The sequence below is a fragment of the Bidens hawaiensis genome, unplaced genomic scaffold, assembly GCF_021521415.1.
Source record: "Bidens hawaiensis isolate Kalapana, Puna unplaced genomic scaffold, B.hawaiensis_p1.1 tig00027229_1, whole genome shotgun sequence".
NCBI lineage: Eukaryota > Viridiplantae > Streptophyta > Magnoliopsida > Asterales > Asteraceae > Bidens > Bidens hawaiensis.
The window spans coordinates 168,833-188,701 of record NW_027494395.1 but is presented as its reverse complement, the minus strand read 5'-3'; the positions used below and the strand labels follow the sequence as shown (position 1 = coordinate 188,701).

General features: G+C 34.9%; 3 protein-coding genes and 2 non-coding genes across 7 annotated transcripts; 4 read left to right on the top strand and 1 right to left on the bottom strand.

The window, feature by feature from the left end:
* The first annotated feature begins 591 nt into the window (after positions 1 to 591).
* Positions 592 to 5,637, top strand: LOC143574968 (uncharacterized). Its single transcript, XM_077059457.1, has 9 exons — positions 592 to 961; positions 1,885 to 1,977; positions 2,146 to 2,250; positions 2,419 to 2,559; positions 2,899 to 2,997; positions 3,814 to 3,942; positions 4,024 to 4,203; positions 4,365 to 4,481; positions 5,161 to 5,637. The coding sequence occupies exons 1-9, from the start codon at positions 614 to 616 to the stop codon at positions 5,311 to 5,313; spliced, it is 1,365 nt and encodes a 454-aa protein (XP_076915572.1). The 5' UTR covers positions 592 to 613; the 3' UTR covers positions 5,314 to 5,637.
* Positions 5,638 to 5,702: 65 nt separating this feature from the next.
* LOC143574967 (O-fucosyltransferase 1-like) lies at positions 5,703 to 11,347 on the bottom strand. 3 transcript variants are annotated; one of them, XM_077059454.1, is made up of 10 exons: positions 11,271 to 11,347; positions 10,984 to 11,155; positions 10,212 to 10,293; positions 10,058 to 10,128; positions 9,560 to 9,648; positions 9,248 to 9,371; positions 8,324 to 8,607; positions 7,772 to 7,901; positions 6,459 to 7,176; positions 5,703 to 5,974 (listed from the first exon to the last, which is right to left on the bottom strand). In XM_077059454.1, the coding sequence occupies exons 1-9, from the start codon at positions 11,276 to 11,278 to the stop codon at positions 6,586 to 6,588; spliced, it is 1,551 nt and encodes a 516-aa protein (XP_076915569.1). In that variant the 5' UTR covers positions 11,279 to 11,347; the 3' UTR covers positions 5,703 to 5,974; positions 6,459 to 6,585. The 3 variants fall into 3 exon arrangements, with proteins under 3 accessions (XP_076915569.1, XP_076915571.1, XP_076915570.1); XM_077059456.1 differs by having other exon boundaries at positions 10,212 to 10,290; XM_077059455.1 differs by lacking the exon at positions 5,703 to 5,974 and having other exon boundaries at positions 6,297 to 7,176.
* Positions 11,348 to 12,220: 873 nt separating this feature from the next.
* TRNAY-GUA (transfer RNA tyrosine (anticodon GUA)) lies at positions 12,221 to 12,306 on the top strand. Its single transcript is given in 2 exon segments — positions 12,221 to 12,257; positions 12,271 to 12,306. It is a non-coding gene; the product is annotated as a tRNA-Tyr (tRNA).
* Positions 12,307 to 12,377: 71 nt separating this feature from the next.
* On the top strand, positions 12,378 to 16,491 carry LOC143574980 (actin-related protein 2/3 complex subunit 4-like). Its single transcript, XM_077059464.1, has 8 exons — positions 12,378 to 12,456; positions 14,033 to 14,098; positions 14,313 to 14,365; positions 14,515 to 14,542; positions 14,879 to 14,953; positions 15,322 to 15,426; positions 15,540 to 15,629; positions 16,327 to 16,491. The coding sequence occupies exons 1-8, from the start codon at positions 12,454 to 12,456 to the stop codon at positions 16,414 to 16,416; spliced, it is 510 nt and encodes a 169-aa protein (XP_076915579.1). The 5' UTR covers positions 12,378 to 12,453; the 3' UTR covers positions 16,417 to 16,491.
* An 839-nt stretch (positions 16,492 to 17,330) lies between these two features.
* TRNAY-GUA (transfer RNA tyrosine (anticodon GUA)) lies at positions 17,331 to 17,416 on the top strand. The gene is given in 2 exon segments: positions 17,331 to 17,367; positions 17,381 to 17,416. It is a non-coding gene; the product is annotated as a tRNA-Tyr (tRNA).
* The last annotated feature ends 2,453 nt before the right edge of the window (positions 17,417 to 19,869 follow it).

Genomic DNA, 19,869 nt, shown 5'->3' with positions numbered 1-19,869 from the left:
ACAGTGAAGGTCGTCGGTTCGAGTCTCTTTCATGACAAAAATATTGTACGTGAGCTAGTGGTTTTACAATAGTGGGCCTTCGGATGGTAGGTTTCCCCTGAAACTTGCGACGGGCCGGTCAACAACAATGACTACGGTCACGATGAATGACCTTTTGCCAACAGATGTACCCAGGTGACCAGACCATGCCACTAAAATTAATCCAATCACATCTAACTATGGATGAGCAAATAGTCACAAGTATTAACAACCGAAACACGTATTTTGGTACCGGTACCGAAACACGTATTTCAGTACCGGTGCCAAATTTTTAAAAAAATCAGGATCAATATCGGTATTGTTATTTACCGAATTTATGCCTAACACCAGTACTAAACCGAGAATTTTCGATACCGCTATTGACACCGAGTTTTTGACAAACTCAAGATCAGATAATTCATCAAATACCAGTTCGGTACCGAGCTCATCTTACTATCTAACACTCAAATTAAACACCCGACGTAACCACGTGACTTCCTTCCACGAAGAAGACGATCACACAAACCCCCAATTCTCAAATCTGTCAAAAGCGCGCGCACACACACACACCAAATCGATCAATCGAACCAACAATATGGTGAACAAACGAGTTCCGGAGTGGCTCAACAGCTCCATGTGGTCCTCTCCGTCCACCACCACCACTCCGCCACCTCCCAAACCTCAATCGTCATCTCAATCTCCGTCGAACGACGATCGCACCGGTACTAATCACACTTCCGTTACTAGTTCTTCTAATTCTAATGCGTCTGTGAAGGAACCGCGTGAATCGCCTCCGTCTCCCGGTGTAATTAGAACGAAACCGCCGGCTGGACCGGTTTCCAGACCGGAGGTTACAGATCCGGTGGTGAGTAGTGGTGGAAGTAGTGATAATGAGATTAGTCCGCGTGAAGATGCGTCTCGTCAGGCGCAGCTGTTACAGGAGGTAAGGAATTGTTTACTTATGCAGTTATAATTATTATTATTATTTGACGCAGTTTCAGTTAGGTTAGGTTTATTTTGTTTTGTTGTTGATGAGATTGAATAATTGACTGAACATTAGTTGTTGTAAATTAAGTGTTTACATATGCAGTTATAATTGAAATGTAGGTTTTGTATTATTGTTTGATGCAGTTGCGGTTATGTTAGGTTTAGTTTGTTTTGTTGTTGTTGAGATTGAATAATTAATAGAATGTTAGTTGTGATTTAAGTGTGATTTTGTTGAAATTGTGAAGGAGCTAGAGAGTTCAGGAGGTTCGAAATTGTTTACATACACAGTTTTAATCAAAAGGACGGTTCTATATTATTATTTGATGATGCAATTGCAGTTATGTTAGGTTTTTGTGGAGATCGAATAGTTAAGAGAATATTAATTGTGTGTTATTGTAATTTAAGTGTGATTGTTGAAGTTAAGAAGGAATAAGAGAATTCAGGAGGTTTGAAATTGTTTACATATGTAGTTATAATCTAAATGTCAGTTCTATATTATTATTTGATGCAATTGCAGTTATGATAGGTTTATTATGTTTTGTTAATGTTGAGATTGAATGATTGACTGGCATTAGTTGTGTGCTATTGTAATTTGAGTGTGATTGTGTTGAAATTATGAAGGAACAAGATAATTAGTAATGGTATCCGTTAGATTAGTTGATCTGTTTACTTCTTAGAAACTGTTGCAAATGGAGTTATTTTAGGTTTATTCTGTTTTATTGTTGTTGAGATTGAAAAATTGACTGGCATTAGTTGTGTGTAGTTGTAATTTGAGTGTGTTGAAATTATGAAGGAACGAGAGAATTTACTAATGGTAACATGCAAATCTGTTGAATTAGCAATTAATTCAGTTGATATGTTTGCTTCTGTGTAATGTAGATTTCAAAGAAGACTATAAATATGGGAGAGCTGCAAAGACTTGCTTCACTTGGTATTCCAGATGGTGGTGGTATTCGTTCTACTGTGTGGAAGGTTTGACTCAACTTATATTTATTTTTCTGTTGAAGATATTGTTATAAAAGATAAGTTTTAGGATATCATGAAAATGAGTTTTCTGTAGTTGTTATGCTTAACAACATTATTAACTTTTTTCATTTCTTGCTGCGTCTTGTTTAATTTGTAACATGTTCATGTTTACAGCTGTTGTTAGGATATCTCCCCCGAGACAAGGCGCTTTGGCCATCAGAATTGGCCAAGAAAAGGTCTCAGTACAAGAACTTTAAAGAGGATATATTGAAGAATCCAGTAAGTTTTAGCTAAAAGACTTTATTTCATGATTGTTTTGTGTTATATATGAGCTATATATTAAGTACATAACTAAATATAGGGATTAGTCATTGAACTTGTATTGCTTTTCAAAGTTTTATTTATTTTTTCAAATTCGGGATTATTAATATCTCTGTGGCTAGTCAGTCAGAAATCACTAGGAAAATGGAAGAGTCTACATCTTCTCAAAATGGTGAAGACAAGGGTTTACTCCCAAGGTCAGAGATACCTGAGGGGGAGCATCCTCTGAGTCTAGGGGAAACAAGTGTCTGGAATCAATTCTTTCAGGTATGTGCTTCAGCATAATATTCTGATTTTTCAAGCTTAGTATTGAACTACTTTACTTGAATGATATTGAGTAAATAAAGAGAGTGTTAACTATAATTTCCACCCTTTATTATAACAATAACAATCTGAATTAATTAGGAAGTTGATCTAGAAGGCTTTATGCAATAATAATACAAGTGAAGCGACTTCCGATTTGTTCAACCTGTTTCCTTAGCTAGATTTTTAAGTATTTGACATGTTAAGATAAACCATTACCTAAATCAACCCACTATAAGTCACCAGCTCAAAATGGCCATATATAATCATCCGGTTAATTTTTATTACTTGCGTTAATTGTAGGACACTGAGATCATTGAACAGATAGACCGTGATGTGAAGCGCACACATCCAGACATGCATTTTTTCTCTGGTGACTCGGCTTCTGCTCAAGCTAATCAGGTAACCGATCAAATCTTTTACATTTTTGTGTTGACTTTATCTCAAACGGGTTAAATAAAAGACGTTAGCTTAAAGAGAACCATGTTAAACAGTTGGAAATAGCCCAAGCCCCAAAGTATATTTTCTAGGCTTGTAAACAAACTAAATCTTTAGTGAATAGTTCGTGAACCGTTTGGCGGTAAGTTTATTTAATAAACGAAAGAACATGAACATAAATTTTTGTTCATATAGTTGAATGAAGGAACATGAACACATTTCTGGTTCGTTTATTTAGGTTCTTTAATTTATGTTTGTTCGTTTACGTTTGTTAATATCCTCATTCAAAATTTTTAGGCCCATTATAACTTAGTTTAGTTTTGATAACTTTTCATGCGGTTAAGCCCAACACACTGTTCTTCACATTATTTTAACCGGCTTTAGCTCGGTCATGTTTGTTCATCTATGTTCAATTATGCTCGTTCGTGAACCGTTCGTTGATACTGTTAATGAACGAACAAAAAGAATGAGCACGGATATCTTCATTTCTTAATGAACAAACATGAACAAGAAAAATCGTTCGTTTAATTGTTCTTGTTCGATCGTATGTTCAGTTAAAGTAAAACAAACGAACAAGAACATGCCCTGTTTGTGTCCATTTGGATCGTCTACAAGGCTACTATATTCAGTACTTACAACCTTGAACCTGCTAAATTGTTTTATTTAAAGGTTGAGATAAATATCATAATAATATCATCTTTCCAGCCATAATGAACACATTACTACTAAAACAAACCGACACAGAACTTTCTTGACCCATATATTGTCTTGTACTTTCAGGAAGCTTTGAAAAATATTCTTATTATATACGCAAAGCTGAACCCAGGCATAAGATATGTGCAAGGAATGAATGAAGTTTTGGCTCCTTTATTCTATGTTTTCAAGAATGACTCCAATGAGGACTTTGCGGTAAGTTTATGTGTATAAGTGTATATTTTTTCTTTCACTTTTAAATGATTACCTATATTTCTAAATGTAAAACTTATGCAGGCAAATGCTGAAGCAGATACATTCTTTTGTTTTGTGGAATTGTTAAGCAACTGCAGAGATAATTTCTGTAAGCAGCTTGATAATAGTGTCGTTGGCATTCGTTCAACCATTACAAAGATGTCACAGCTCTTGAAACATCATGATGAGGAGCTATGGCGACATCTTGAACTCACAACCAAAGTAAGTAACTTTTATAATTCTCGGGTGTTTGAGACTAGGGTGTAAGCGAGCTCGAGCCCAGATATATTATTTATGTATTAATTATATATATGTTTGTATATTTATAACTATAATATGTATACATATCATAATATGTATCATTTATTTTTTTGTAATGACAGGTGAATCCACAGTTCTATGCATTTAGATGGATCACACTTCTGTTGACCCAAGAATTCAATTTTGCTGACATTCTTCACATATGGGACACACTCTTAAGTGACCCAGAAGGTCCCCAGGTTAGTTAATGCGCTATTTTTTGGCCCACTTGTGTATAACTGGCTTACATTTACTGCTGATGGGCCAAGTGAATTAAATGAATTAATTATTTTTCTTATAATGTAAAAACAGGCTGATGGTTTGATGTTATAACCTTCTATTAAAAATGCATTTTAATATAATATAGGTTATTTGTGAAATTCAAAATGATTACCTGCCTAAAAAGGGTACCCGTTTTGGGGACATATAGTTAGGGGTGTTAAACGGGTCATGTTCACGGGTTGATAGGTGGGACCCAACACGAATCCAAGAATCATGTCAGACATGAACTCGAGCACGACATGTTTATACATGGACTGACACAAACACGGCCTGTTTAACCAGATTTCTAGTTTTGTTTATTTTTCACTTTAATATTACAAATTTACAATTAAAGATACAAATGTAATATAAAAAAACTTCATTTAAACTTTAAATTATAAAACATAATTTTCAGTTCTCTTTCATCTGGGTTGGACCGGAAAGTAACCTGAAGGCATTTAGATTAAACTTATACCTTTGAATATCGTGTTAGAAATTTATACCCCTACCTATAGTTGAGTTGCCTTATCCGTCTATTTTGCAGCCTGAGATTTTGAATCATATTTTGTGATTTGATAGTTGAAAAAAGTGAAAATTTATAAATGTGGAAAATTGCAGGAAACGTTGCTTCGGGTATGTTGCGCGATGCTGATTATTGTTAGGAGGCGTTTACTGGCAGGTGATTTCACTGCAAATCTCAAGTTGCTCCAAAGTTATCCGTCAACAAATATTAGTCATTTGCTTTATGTTGCCAACAAACTACGTTCTTGATTATATTATTGCATAATCCATGTTCTGTACATCTGTTAATAAGTATTAGTAGAGGAATTTTCGTATTTTATCACACGATTAATATGGGACAAAGTTGGGTTGTAAGTTTTATTTTCCTCAGTTGACTTTGAGTTGTAAGTTTATTTATTATATTTAAGTGGTACATGTAATGTGTTTGATATTGATACTTTGTATTGTAGGCATAACCTAATCCATTTGACAGGTTATTTAAATAATGGTAGCAGTGTTGGAATCAATCGGATTGAGCGACGCACGCAATATTATTAAGATTGAAAACCACATAAAACACAATGACCCTACACCTCTATTTTATTTTATTATGTGTTTTGAGTTGTGTTTTAAACATCTCAAACTTCGTATATTTTCGTTCTTGGTTATCTTTATCACCAACTTTAAATCTTTAACCCTCTTCTTTCTTGATTTAACCATTTAACCCTTTCACTTGTTAACTATTATGATTAACCCTTCAAATAGTTAGTTAGGATACAGTAACTATGTGTGGTGTAATGTGAAATTCTTGATACAAACTATAAAAACAAAGAAATTCCATGCTGCTTTCTCCCATCCAAGAAGTGTATTATATTATGCTCAGTAAGTTTTGTAATCATCCTATCATATGCTCATGTTTTGCTGCCAGAAACTGATATCAACATCAACCATAAATAACACCTTTCCATGTACATAAAATAATAAGATATGGCGGAAAAACAATAACCATTACATTTATACCCAAATTTTTAAGCAAACTGAATTTTTTATATTTGTTCACACACTAATTGTGTTCAGCCCATAAACATATAACATCACTTTTAATACAGTTGGACGAGTCGTTTGGCCTGAAGAAAACACTTATCGTCTGATTTTTAATAAATAATTTGGGTTAAATAAGATTATGAAAAATATATGTTTGTGAAACTAATGTTTTCTTTAATAAACAATATTGCTGTAACAAGAATACATTATAATGTTACTTACCTGTATTGTTCTGATCTTGACGTTTTAGGTTTACCCGTTTGATTCATTAGATATAAACATAACCCAACCAAAATTAAAATCGACCCCACAAAACAGGTAAATAAGTCATACAAGATAAAACAAAAAAGAGAGGAAAAAAAAGAACTTACCTCAGATTCTACGGTAAATGTTAACAAACCCTCTTCATTGCAGCCTGGCATTATCATTTTCACTTGCAAAAGATATAAAACAACCGATTAAACCTTTGACCGTATCTACTATCTAACTAACACTCCACTATTCATCACCAATGGAGGTCACATTCGTCGTTTCCCTCTCCAACCGACTTTCCAATATCTCCATCATATTATCAGGCGGGCATTTATCGTCAACATTCGACGCAGATACTTGACAAAAACACTCGGGCCAAGAATTCGTATAAAAAGATTCTGGCGGAACTCGCTTATGGGCCCCACCAAAGTTTGTTTTCATCATCACACGCCTAACCGCCTCTTCAAAACCATCAACACGACCGGCTTCACGTTTAATAAAAATCGGGGCTAAACCTTTTCGATCGGGCCGGATATTGGTCCGGAACCCATAGTAGAGGCGGTGGCCCAAAAGGTTATTAGCAAAGTTGCTTGGCCCGTCATATGTTGGCATGAAAATGTCTGATAAAAGACAAACCATGTAGTCAACAGCTGAGCCCGTTAAGCCTTGTGTATTATCGGTTAAGTCAGCAGATGACTCAACGCTGCTGTGGTTCTCGAGCAGTGGGAACATGGCCCTGAACGGTTTCATGAACCGCTCACCGCCAAATAAGTCACCTGCTGCAAGGTATATTCGGGTCGAGTTGTTGAATCCCATTGCACGTAAAACAAGACCGACCTGTGAAAGCAGATGCAATATGTAAAAATAATAATAAATATATGGAACAAAAAGTTAGGGTTGCTAAACGGGTCATGTTCACACGTCCAACCTGAGACGAACCCAAAAGTCATGTCAAACATATGAGCCCGAACACAAGATGAATAATTGCGGGCTGACACAACATGACACGTTTAACACGAATTTTTAAATTATTTACTTTTCCTGCATATTAATACTCTAAATTTACACTTTTACAATAAAAAGTAAAAATGTGTTAAAAGTAATTACATTTTAATTAAAATCTTGACAAATTCTGTTTTAAGTTTTAAAAATTGTATAAGATGCTCAACCAATTTAATTTATAACATAAAACACGTTCTAAGAAATAAACAGGTCGACCCGTGATAAAACAATCCAAAAAATCATTTTTTTTTAATAAAAGTGATTTAGGTTTTTTCTTTTAAGGATTTGAACACTTCAAATGACTTTTAACAGTTCTATTTAGTTAAATCTTTTGGCATAACCCGTTTGGCCCGTTAAAGATAAAACATAAAAAAACGTGCCCGGTATCCACATTTATAATTTTGTAGGGAAAATAAGAAACAAAATGTACCTCTTCTGGAGTTAAAGGGCATTTACCAATAGCCCTTCTTTCATTATAAACAAGCTTCTTGTCAGCAAAGTTTTCCTTTCGATATTTCATTAATATCTTTTGTTCATGAGGAGAAAATATGTCAAAACACCTGCAAAATAAACAAAGCAATATTGTTACAAATCAAAATGGGTTCTTGATGAATGGATCATCGTAGAATGGGTCGGGTTGGGTTCAAACGGGTTGAGCTAACAAGCAAATTTTTGTTGTTTTTTTTACAAACTTTTTGTAAATTAAATGTGTTTATTATGATTACAATAAAATATTATTATTATTAGAAAAATAATCTAAATGAATGAATAAAAACGCTTTAGGAGGTTGTAAGCATTAAGTATATATTATATACTCTAATCTCTAATGACTTGTAACCTGTTCCACCCATTACCAACTTTGGCCATAAAAAAATTATGACTCGTTTGGGATATAAAAACAACCCAAATCAACCCGTTTCCGTTTATAAATAAACGGGTTGAAATCTTAAACAAGAACTTGATGACCGAATAGTGAACTTGCCCGGCAAATGCCAACATATCCTTTTCAAACCGGAGATGTATTGACATGAAGTGACCTTGTGAACGAAGCTTAGCAACTATTGATTGGCTTAATTGCATGATATGTGGCTTAAATCTAAGAGCATGATAGTTGACTCTGCATCTCAACCGTTGATATTCAGGGTTATCAATCTCTTCCGCTAATCGATGAGCAAATGGTGTCAGATAAATAGCACCATGTTCCTTCATTTTCTCCAAAGCAACCGATGTATACCAACTTATAGGCGCGTCTCTAGGCGGCCGAATCTATAAAAATAAATAATTGAAAATTTTAGTGTTCAAGTATTATGAAAAAATAAAAAATAACAAAAAAAAGAGTATGATTAAAACCACAAAACGTGTGTATTGCATTGCATATGAGGAGTGCGGATGAAACCGAAATAACTGATCCGAACCCGAAAAAGCGAACCCAGAAAAAATACCGACGGGATGGTTGTATGGTTTCGTAAGAACCGAAATTTTGATTCGAATCTGGTTTTGCATGTAATTAAAAGCAAAAAAACCGAATGTATGGATTTTCATTTATAATGTTAAGTAATTTATAAAAATTAAATAAATATAGTAATCTAAATACATTAGCCCAAATGTAAAATAATCAATTAATCAGTAACTAACAAAAAGATGTAGGCCCAAATTCATTATTTGGAGCCCTCTTTTTCCAGCCCAAAAATTTCAAGCCCAAATGATAAAACCGAAAAACAGAACCAAACCCCAAACCAGAATAAGAAAACTGAAATGAATGGTTTTCAAAAACTTAAACACGAATTTTCAGTTTTTGGTTTGGATTGAGCCCAAAATCGAGTCATGCACACCCATATTGAGTATGAATATTGAGGAAAAGAAAACAAGTAGAAAGTAATTATATTTATGTGTGAAACAAAGATACCTGAAAAGCTTTTATCTTCTTTGTCCTTCCATGTTTCCTAATCTCGGGGATGCTTTCAACAACACGAACATCATACCGCAATGCCTTGATGAAATAGTCAACATCATATATACCTTGAAAACCACTGTTCATATTGAAGAAATAGTAATTAAAATTTCTTGATTTTTTTAGCCCGAGTATTAACCCTGCCCCAAAGGCCCAAACAAAATGCAACTACTTTCTTTATTAGTACGGGTATGACTGTAACTACGCGGTCAGTCAATCAAATGTCTGCATTTGTTTTTGGGGCGGAGGAGTAACGAATAAAGATACCTGTCATCATGCCAATAGGAATTTGTATCAAGCTCGGGCAGCACAAGGGTAGCATTCATAATTCGGGCAGCAAGAACCGCATTACATATCTACATATAATCATATAATTCGTACGTCATTAACTTCATATGATTGTAGTCACTATTAATCTATATAACTTTACTAATCCGACAATTTGTCCATTTTATTATAATAGTTTATAAATAATTAATTACGTAAATATGACACCTAACTCTATATTGCTACACTTAAATAATCTGAATTTTTTTATAAAAGCGGTTTAAAGGGTTGTATGCACTGAGCATGCACTTTATGAAACTTTTCACCCGTTATAGATAAAGCATAACCCAAATCGACTCATTAACAAGTAAACCGGTTAAAATTGCCACTTCTGTATTTAATAATCACGCAAACACACTAATAATTGTGGGAGACAATAAACACAAAAGATTTAGTAAGGCATAATTTTTTTATATAGCATGAGAATAATAAACATACCGCGGTGCGCTGCTGATTTAAACCACCATTACAACGAACACGCAGAAACCCATTGCTCTCATTCGGAGGAGCTGACCATAAATCAAAACGTCATTTAAGGTAACATGTTACAACAAATGCAGGCAAGTACATTAGGGTCTCCAAGAACACATACGATGCCAGTTAGATCTAGGAGTGGACGACGGCCTCCAACCGCCAGAATCAGCAGTATCCCATAGCTTTTGCACACTAATCTGCTGTAATAAAGTCAAGCCCAAGTCAAACTACGAAGATTTACGAATAACTTTATATAGGGCTAAACAAATCAATGATCTGTTTACAATCCAAACAACCTTAAATAATCACATCCAAACTAGGGGTGGCAATTTCCGACACAACACGACAATAAAATAATCATGTTTTGGGTTGGCACATCTAACTCGTTTAAAAACTGGGTGGGCCATGTTTTGGGCGGAAACCGCCGATTTTGGCCAGAACCTCATCAGAAAAGTCCATTAATCCTGATTTTGGCCGGATTTGACCGTTGACCAATTAGCCCAAAATTAATCAGTGAACTGTGGGCTAGGGTTAATGCATCTAACACAAATAAAAATACGGGTTGTGTTCAGTTTAAACAATACAACCTGCCAACCCATTAAGACACGTTTGGATAAATTGGTTAAACATGCACTGTGCGGGTAGCACGACTTTAAGTGTATCCGCGCTAGGGTTGATGTTTTCAACCCAAATAAAAATACGGGTCATGTTCGGGGCAACCCGTCAACCTCAACCTGACACGATTAACACCCAAATCCCCTAAAACCCACAATTAACAACTAAAGAAAAGCTTATAATTCATGATCCAACATAAAACACTGGCACTAGAACACGAATTAAACATATAAAGGTTAAAACTTTAAAGTGAATGAATTAAAATATGAACTGACCTCAGATGGGGGTTGTGGTTGTACGTGTTTGATCTTACTAGAGAAGAACAACAAGTAGATGATCAAAGCCACAAGCAAAACAGCTGCAATCTTGAATCTGATCAACAAGCCTTTAATTTTCTGGTGTCGATTATAATTAGATCTCTTAAACATTATTCCTTCACCACCACCCCTGCTTTAGATCCAAAAAACCCACTAAAATTATTTATTAACATAATAATAATAATAATAATAATAATTTGAATAAAGATCAATTAGGGTTTACTTCAATTGGATTTATTAATTACCTCCTCATTGAAACTTGAGAAACATGAGTGGGTAAACTGGATCACTGGGTGTGTAGTTGTTGATTGGAATTAAAACATAAATTGGGGTTTTTATGGTGATTTATTAATAATAATTATTATTATAATTAAGCTCCAAGATGACGACGAGACTTAAAAGCAAGGTTGAAGGATCTAGCAGCACGTTGTCAGTCAGTCACCATCGAGTTACCTACAAAAGTACGACCTGGAACATGGGATCTACGAGGCTGTTTGGTTAACTTATATAGTAAGTGACAACAAGACATAATGGTGAATGATTAATTACTGAGTTATAAAATTAACCTTGTCTTTATTATGCTGGTTGTTGTGGGACGATACACACTAACTAATGGGTTAACCGTGGAAGGGTTGGATAGGGTGAGGACGTGGAGGGGGTGAATGTCGTCGGCGTTAGCTCACAACAAGCAGCCTTGAAAATATTCGCCTTCTCGTATGTTCATGGATCAATATTGGTTCATTTCTATTTGTATATTGATCCATCATCGGGAAAAAATTACATGGACAATTTTTTAATAGTAGCACGATACTTGGAATTTCGAAGACGACCCTAATGGTAGATAGGATTGGTGTAAGGGTGGATGTGGCTATGATAATGATATGACGTGTGACTGTGACCTCTATCATGTTTTTTGTCATTACTATTAGCTAGGGGTGGTTGTATCATTTTGTACAAATTATCTGCTACAGGTTGGCTCTTTTTCTTAACAGAGGTTTAATTATTGTTAAATAATAATAATAATAATAGCCAACATCCATACTTGGTTTATTGTTTTGCATCTTTTAAAGCATACATGTTTATATGAGTGAGATTGTAAATATGTAAGTTAGAAACATCATTTGCCACATTCTAAGCATGAACTATTAGTTTGTGAAGTTTGATATCATCCATTCTTAAAAGGGTTAATAGCAAACCGACCTTAGCTCAGTTGGTAGAGCGGAGGACTGTAGTGTTAACATAGCCATCCTTAGGTCGCTGGTTCGAATCCGGCAGGTCGGATTTTTGTTTTTCTCTCAAAACTCTACCTTTTTGGTTTCTTATAATTTTTCTTAACCTTTTATGCTTCAGTCTTTTGAATTCGAGATCAAACGTACAACTCATTTCGATCCATAGTCTTCTTCTACACATTTCATATTAATTCAATCTATGGTAAGTGTGTGTTACATCATCAGTTTTACTTTCACACACGCTTCAATTTAAACCCTAGGTTTATTGAATCCGTTTCATTTATTATTTATTTATTTATTTTTATATTTCATTTCCGCATATGTTCATCTGAATTTGCATCCGGTGTGGATCTAATTAACTTGAATTTAATATATTATACATATAGGTGTTACCTATCAACACAGTCATCGTTCATAAGCGTATTAAATTATTATTCGGGATAACCAATTAGAAGAACAAAATGTAGTCTAGTAGTATATTCATCAGTGTGTATCTGGAATAATTCATGTGTTTGATCTACCATAGAGACTGTTTTTAATCTAACATCGAGCTTCCGATAACTGTAAATTGTTACAAAGGATGAATTTCTATATCGACTGGCGGATCTAGAAGAAAATTTGAGGACTATCCCCCAAAAAAAATAATTTTGACCTAGGGGTATCTTAATATTTGGTCACGGGCACGGGGTATTCGAATACATAAAACGAAGAAAAGAAAAATTGTAATTGATTTTGCACTTCGATGTGAAAGTTGAGGGGTATCCCGGGCGCTCCCTACATCCGCCGGTGTCTGTAAGTAGTTACTGATTATCAGGACATATTTTTTTGACCTGGTGCATGAACCTGATTTCGAACAATTGAGAATTTATATGCTTTTGTTTAATACTATGTGAAAAATCATGGCATAAGTGGGATGATTTATGTTTATCGGTTATGAGATAAGTTTGAACTTTTGTGTTTTGCTGTTGTTATTGGTAGTTTACTACTATTATAATTAGCACTTTATGTCTTCATGTTCTGTTGTTTTGATTCCCTTAGCTGAACTTTATGTTATCTAGACTGCATTACTTTACGAGTTAAAAAAAAGGTTTTTGGAACCTGGGGTCTCTCACTGGTAGGGGTGTAAACGAGCCGAGCCAAGCCAAGCCCGAGCTCCACTAGGCTCGAATTCGGCTCGTTTGGACTTATGAGGGCTCAGGCTCAAGCTCGGCCCGTGAGTTGTTTTTTCAAGCCCGGGCTCGACTCGTTTATTATTTATTTATTAATTTATATACATATTTTGTTATATTTGTATATTTTGAGAAACCCTTGAACGAGCTTAAGCTCGCTCGAGCTCAGCTGTGAAGTGCTAACTTAATAAATAGAAGTCAAAAAGAGGTAAAATTTAAAAATACACGAGGCTCAACTAGCCTAAGCAAGCTTCCCATATAAGGCTCGAGCTCGGGCTTGATAACTAAACGAGCTTTATTTGAGGCCCGGGCTCGACTCGAGGTCGAAAAGGCTCAGCTTGTTTTGAGCTTCTTATCGATTCAAGTTCGAGCAGCTCGGCTCATTTGCACCCCTACTCACTGGTAGCACTAAGCAGCCTCTGACCTCTCTGTCTCCTGGGAGAGAGGAAAGATTTGCCATCATCCCACCCTCCCAAGACCGTGCAAATAACTTTACTATGAGCGGGATTTTTACTGTGTTCACATTTGTTTGTTGTTTTCAGAAATTTATTGCAAAATTTGGGATCATTATGTATTTGTTTGTAGCAATTAACTTTTCATGTTTTACAGGCGAGTTCAGTGAGATTGTATCTGACTTGCATACGCAACACTCTAGAGGCTGCCATGTGTTTACAGGTTAGTTTGTTATGCCAAATGGAAGTTTTTGGTAACTAGTCATTTTTTTTATTAAAGTCACTATATCTTCAATTGATTCAACACATTTGGTGGTGTGCATTATGTACACACATCCATACAACATGAACCGACATATGGTTTTAGCACTGCTGCTTAACTACTAGATTTAGGTTTGAATGTATACATTCTCAGTATTGTTTTATTCTTCTTGCAGAACTTTCCTTGTCAAGAAGTTGAAAGACACAACAAACCAGAAGTTGAGATGAAGTATGTATAGATGATACTTGAATCCGCCTTCTTTTTTTGTGCTGATTTTGTAATGTTATTAAATATCACATATGCGTCGCCTTTGAGCACGCAGTATAAAGAAAAAAGTCAAAAAGTCAAAATGTTAATGATTTTCATTCTGTTTTCAGAACCAGCCCGGAACTTCTGCTTAATTCAGTAAGAACAAATCACTCATCCTTGCATTTATTATTAATACAAATTACTATTATTATTATTAATTAATTATAGTTTGCCATTTTCACAAGAATGATAGTTGGTTTGGGAGAGAGCCAAATATGACAATGTCGAAAGGTTAATGATTCTTAATCTTTTGCATATGAGAAACTTCAAGGGATAATGAGATAATCACTTGGAAGACATGTGCACTTACAAGGAGATAAATAGACTCATTTTTTTGGAAGATGATACTTTCTAGGATACAGTAGTAATTTATCATCATTTACTAATATCCTTATTTGTAACATCATTTTAATATTGATATTTCTTATTCAGGTTGTGATTTGTCGAAATGAAGCTGAAAAATGCTTGATTGAAACTTCTATTAATTCACTACGCATAAGCCTCAAGGTAATTGCAGTGAATTTTTAATAATTTCTCTCTTCACATGTCATAACTTTTGTTGCTCACATGGTCATGAGAACAGAAATTCACAAATACATCATTTCCATCGAATTACCAACATTTTTTGAAAAATAGATGTGATTAAGGGATTACACTACAAATACTTTAAGTTACTAAACTAGATTATTGATTGTTGAAAATTTTAAGTTCAGTTAGAACTTAGAACAAACGAGGTCCTCATGAGTCTTGCAACGTTTTGTATCGTTTGTCTTTGCAGAAAGTCAATACTTGCTTCCATTTTTATTGGGTTATCATTCTATTCGTGTTAAACTGGTTATTTTTCATTTTCTTTTCTTTTTATGATTTGTTTATAGGTAAAGCAGGCAGACGAGCTTGAAAACATTCTAACCAAAAAGTTCCTTAGATTTTTGTCAATGAGGGCGGAAGCTTTTCAAGTTTTGAGGAGAAAACCAGTACAGGTGTGTAAAAGCTACCAAATCTTTATTTGATATGATTGTCATTTAACTTTCATATATTTGTTGTTTCAATTTTTTTTAAAAAAAGTTGCTGACCCTTTTCCCCCTTATTTCAGGGTTATGATATTAGTTTTCTTATCACTAATTACCACTGTGAAGAGATGCAGAAGCATAAGCTTATTGACTTCATTGTGCAATTCATGGAAGTAAGATTTCTATTTACTTTACTTATTATTGCCTTTTGACCTAATTAAAAGATGTTTTAGATTGTATTAAAAATTTAAAATTTTAGCAGTTTGAAGTTTGAAGCGGCTTTTCATTTTATTTTTCAAAATCGTTAGTCTTTCTATTTTTGTGAAAAGAGTTTTCATACTTACTTTAAAGTTGAAAATTGAAATATTTAACAATTATATTTATTTTCATTGTTCGATCTATTTAGATTATTTGCTTTACATCATTGAGAATTCCATTCGAAAAGAAAAAGAAAATGATCTTTATTATGATAATCAAATGAAGTCTTTACTGTAAAACTTGACTCAAATAATGATATAGAAGTAAGAAACTGTTTCAAGTATAAAGATTTGTAATGATTCTTTATGGATTGAATCTTTGGGAAGTTGGAATTAGAATGTAAATATTAAAAGCTGGTTCGTAAATATGAACCATTTACACGACTGCATATTCCCAAGACGAAAAATAAATAAAAGAGGTTAAACAATGGTTGGTTACAAGTTTCAACTGCCGACCGAATCATTGAATCTCATTCACAGACCGTGAACCAAATCGTATAAATGTCAAACCAGCTGAACGTTTTATAAACACCCCTGTTCATAAGTATATAAATACCGAAAATTTTCGTTTTGCGGGCCATACTTATACTGATTCAACATACTTGATTTGCAGGATATTGATAAAGAGATAAGTGAACTGAAATTGTCCATGAACACAAGAGGAAGATTAGTGGCAACAGAATTTCTGAAGCAATTTATCTGAATTCCTCCCATCTGTATTTCATCGTTCTTACATTTAACAGATTTGAGATATTCTGCTTGTTAGTTATATGCTATAAACTTTTGTGGGTTTATCTGTGTTAATACCATACTGTGGTAGCAATACGAAAATCAAAATATAATAATCGTAAAAGAAAAGTTAATATATAGGGGGTGTGCGTAGTTCGGTTCGGCTATTAGCCCCAATCAGATTAATCGATCGGTTTGGTTTGTTCAGTAAATTTTTTAGCTAGCTTAATTTTAGTTAATAACCAAATCAAATTTAGGCTAAAACTTTTACTTTGAAATAAAGTTATAAATATATATAAAATGAAGGTACAAGTACATGAAATGGTAGTATAAAACATGAAGTACCTAAAATGTGTTATAATTTTACCACTAATCATAACAAGATTAATATATAAACTTGGAAGTATTGAAGATAATTGAGAGGAGAGTAAGAAATTTTATTACATATTTAAATACTATGTAGGGAACAAAATCGTATCATTGGTTTGAAAATTTTCATCCATTCACTTGCACATGTTTATGCACACGTTTATAACAAAATGAAAATTTAAAAGCTAGAAATATGTATGAAAATATGAATGGTTCACTTTGGTTAATTTTGGTTAATAGAGCACACAATAAATAATCGATAACCGATTTTAGGTTAATTCGATTACCTGTTAATTTTGGCTCGGTTGTTATGAGTTCGGTTAACGGGTTTGGTTATTACTCCCCCTACAGTATATATTAGGATAAGATGCTAACAAGTAGGTGTGATCATGTAGGTGAATGAGTTGGCTGGGTCGAGTGATGGGTCAAAACGATTCTGTTTGGTTTACAGTGTGTGTGTCACATGTTGAATTCAAGATCCAAAAACTTTATAAATTTATTGGAAAAAATAACAACAAACCGACCTTAGCTCAGTTGGTAGAGCGGAGGACTGTAGTGTTATCATAGCTATCCTTAGGTCGCTCGTTCGAATCCGGCAGGTCGGATTTTTACTTTTGGTCCATAATTTTAATTTTACTCAAAAACACACATAATTAAGACACGAATGAAATGAATAATATCCCGATTCATGCATTCTGGTATCACTTGTAAGATTTGTGCACTTAAAAAGTAAAAGTTGTCTCATTTTATATATTTTATAAAATGATGATAGGAAGAACAAACTTTGATAATCTAATCACGATAAAACTTACGTTGCATCATCTATAATTAAGCTATAAAGAATCTTGTGGACATGTGTGTAAGTGTTCATTATGCGTCATGATTTACACTTATGTGCTAATAAAATCCTAGACACGTGTTATGTTAAGGATATTAGTCGACTTGTGGTGTTAGATTATTGGATCTTTAACCGCTTGGTAAGAGTATATATGTGGCAATTTCAACCTGTTAAAAAAATTAATTGTCTAGACCCGTTAAGCTAGATGCACCTATAGTTACAAGAAAGAACAATAATGTACAACTAAATCCAACAACAATGTGCAACCACCTGAAAGGTTAAAGGGATGTATTCAGCAGTTCTGAGGGTTGACCCTCCGGCCAACCAATGTATGTATTAACCGGAGTACTTGACGTGAGATGTTATTTTGTGTTTTGACCCTCTAGATTGTCTCCATAGCTTATTTACATTTGAAAGAGAAGAGTGAGATTTTATTTTTTTCAAGTTTTTTTCGGCCATACCGACGTTGAGGGAGGGTTTGCGAGAAAGAGAAGATGAAGATATGGACATGTAGTTAAAATGGATTTTAAATAATATAATAATATATTTAGGTTTCGCAAGCTATCTATTTTGATGCACGGTTTTGATTTATGATTCAATATTAAAGTAATATTTTTATATATTATTTTTTTCTTACCGTATGTATTTTTGACAAGTTTTAAACCACTTTATAATTATTCAATTTGTTATATATCTATTATGTTTTTTTTATTTTAAACTTTTATATATACAAAATTGAATTTGATTTAATTTATAATGTTATATGTTATAATATATTATTTACTTAAAAATTTATTATTTCCTTTAACTATATGTTACAATTCTTTTATTATTTTTATGGGTAGATATTTCTTATTTTAGAGATACTTTGGTCACTGAAGAGGTTGGTCCCCGCAAAGCCCAGTTGGACCCGCAAGACACACCTTGAAGAGGTACGTCTGCGCAAAGACTAACTGGTCCCGCAGGACCCACCATGCTCAAAGATGAAGACCTTACACGCAGTAAGCCAGCTATTCCCGCAGGAAAGCCTCCCTTGGTACAGTACCCTGCCTGTTCCCGCAGCTATGGGTACAAGCCAAGAAGGAAGGCTACCCGCACTAACGGTAAGGCTACACGCATAAGGCACTAACTCTTAACTTCAGCAATGTCACCTGAAGGAATGAGCAAGGCGGGAATATTCCCGCCCAAAAGAGCCAGTCCGTACGCTTCTGGAAGATCTTTTGTACTATACCTGCCAAGGTATGGACAAAATAGACAAGATCTGACCAAAGCAGCCCATGAACCAATCACAGGGTGACAGCTCACCGACAATAGTACGAGAAGGAGCACGCTCTAGTACAAAATGTCACATCAGCCGCTGCCTACCCACCAACTCCCATCGTGGCACGTACATAGCCCATAGTTGGTGGAAAAGGAATATTATACAGCTGGCCGTACCTGCTTGGAAACCTACCTTCGGCTATAAATACTCCAACACCTTGGAACGGTGTCGGCATCTCATATAATCTTATCTTTAGCTATTTCTCTCTATATACACTTATATTCAGAGCAATCTAGTCTGATTCTCACGCCGGAGGGTGGTCACAAGGAGGAACCCCCCCTTCTCAGTGACGAGCTCACGGTGTCTGTTTTGCAGGTCAAGAAGAATAACCATCTTTGCCGGACCTAACCCTCGTGGGAAACATCTACTTAACCCTAAGATTATTCATAATCTGCCGGGGTCACTTAGTGTTTCTTCATTGGCGCCATCCGTGCATAGAAGCTAGAACTAATTCTTTTTCAGTTTTTTCAAAACCTCTGGAAAGATGGTTAAGGTTACTCCAATGACAAGGCCAACGAGTGACCAAGAAACTCCGGTAACCACAACCCCAGCTACTGGGGGAACACCGGCGAGTACACGATTTTTACGAACACTACCCCGGTTACTCAAGCCGGGGCAAGTGCAGTAAACAATCCTCCCCTGGGATTCATTGATACCCAGTTGGAGAAACAACAGACGAGGCTCCCCCGCCAAACACTTGATCAAGTTAAGGCTTGGGCGGAAGCATGTCAAAAAGAATTCCAAGCTGAGTTGGATGAACGTTTACGTTCACTCCAACAGGCTAATAACGAACTCGGAAGCACTCGACAACAGCTCAACATGAGCAATGATTGCGAGTATTCGGATGATGAGTGGGAAGAATCTGACAGTGACGCAAACCCTTGTCATAAGACGAAAGG

Coding starts and splice junctions, on each gene's coding strand:
- LOC143574968 (XM_077059457.1), top strand. CDS start 614: ATGGTGAACAAACGAGTTCCGGAGTGGCTCAACAGCTCCATGTGGTCC. Junction 2,998..3,813: donor CTTCTGCTCAAGCTAATCAG/GTAACCGATCAA, acceptor TTGTACTTTCAG/GAAGCTTTGAAAAATATTCT. Junction 4,204..4,364: donor ATCTTGAACTCACAACCAAA/GTAAGTAACTTT, acceptor TTGTAATGACAG/GTGAATCCACAGTTCTATGC.
- LOC143574967 (XM_077059454.1), bottom strand. Junction 10,129..10,211: donor TCCTAGATCTAACTGGCATC/GTATGTGTTCTT, acceptor ATTTATGGTCAG/CTCCTCCGAATGAGAGCAAT. Junction 7,177..7,771: donor GCCCTTTAACTCCAGAAGAG/GTACATTTTGTT, acceptor CTGCTTTCACAG/GTCGGTCTTGTTTTACGTGC.
- LOC143574980 (XM_077059464.1), top strand. Junction 14,099..14,312: donor AGGCTGCCATGTGTTTACAG/GTTAGTTTGTTA, acceptor TTCTTCTTGCAG/AACTTTCCTTGTCAAGAAGT. Junction 14,954..15,321: donor CACTACGCATAAGCCTCAAG/GTAATTGCAGTG, acceptor ATTTGTTTATAG/GTAAAGCAGGCAGACGAGCT.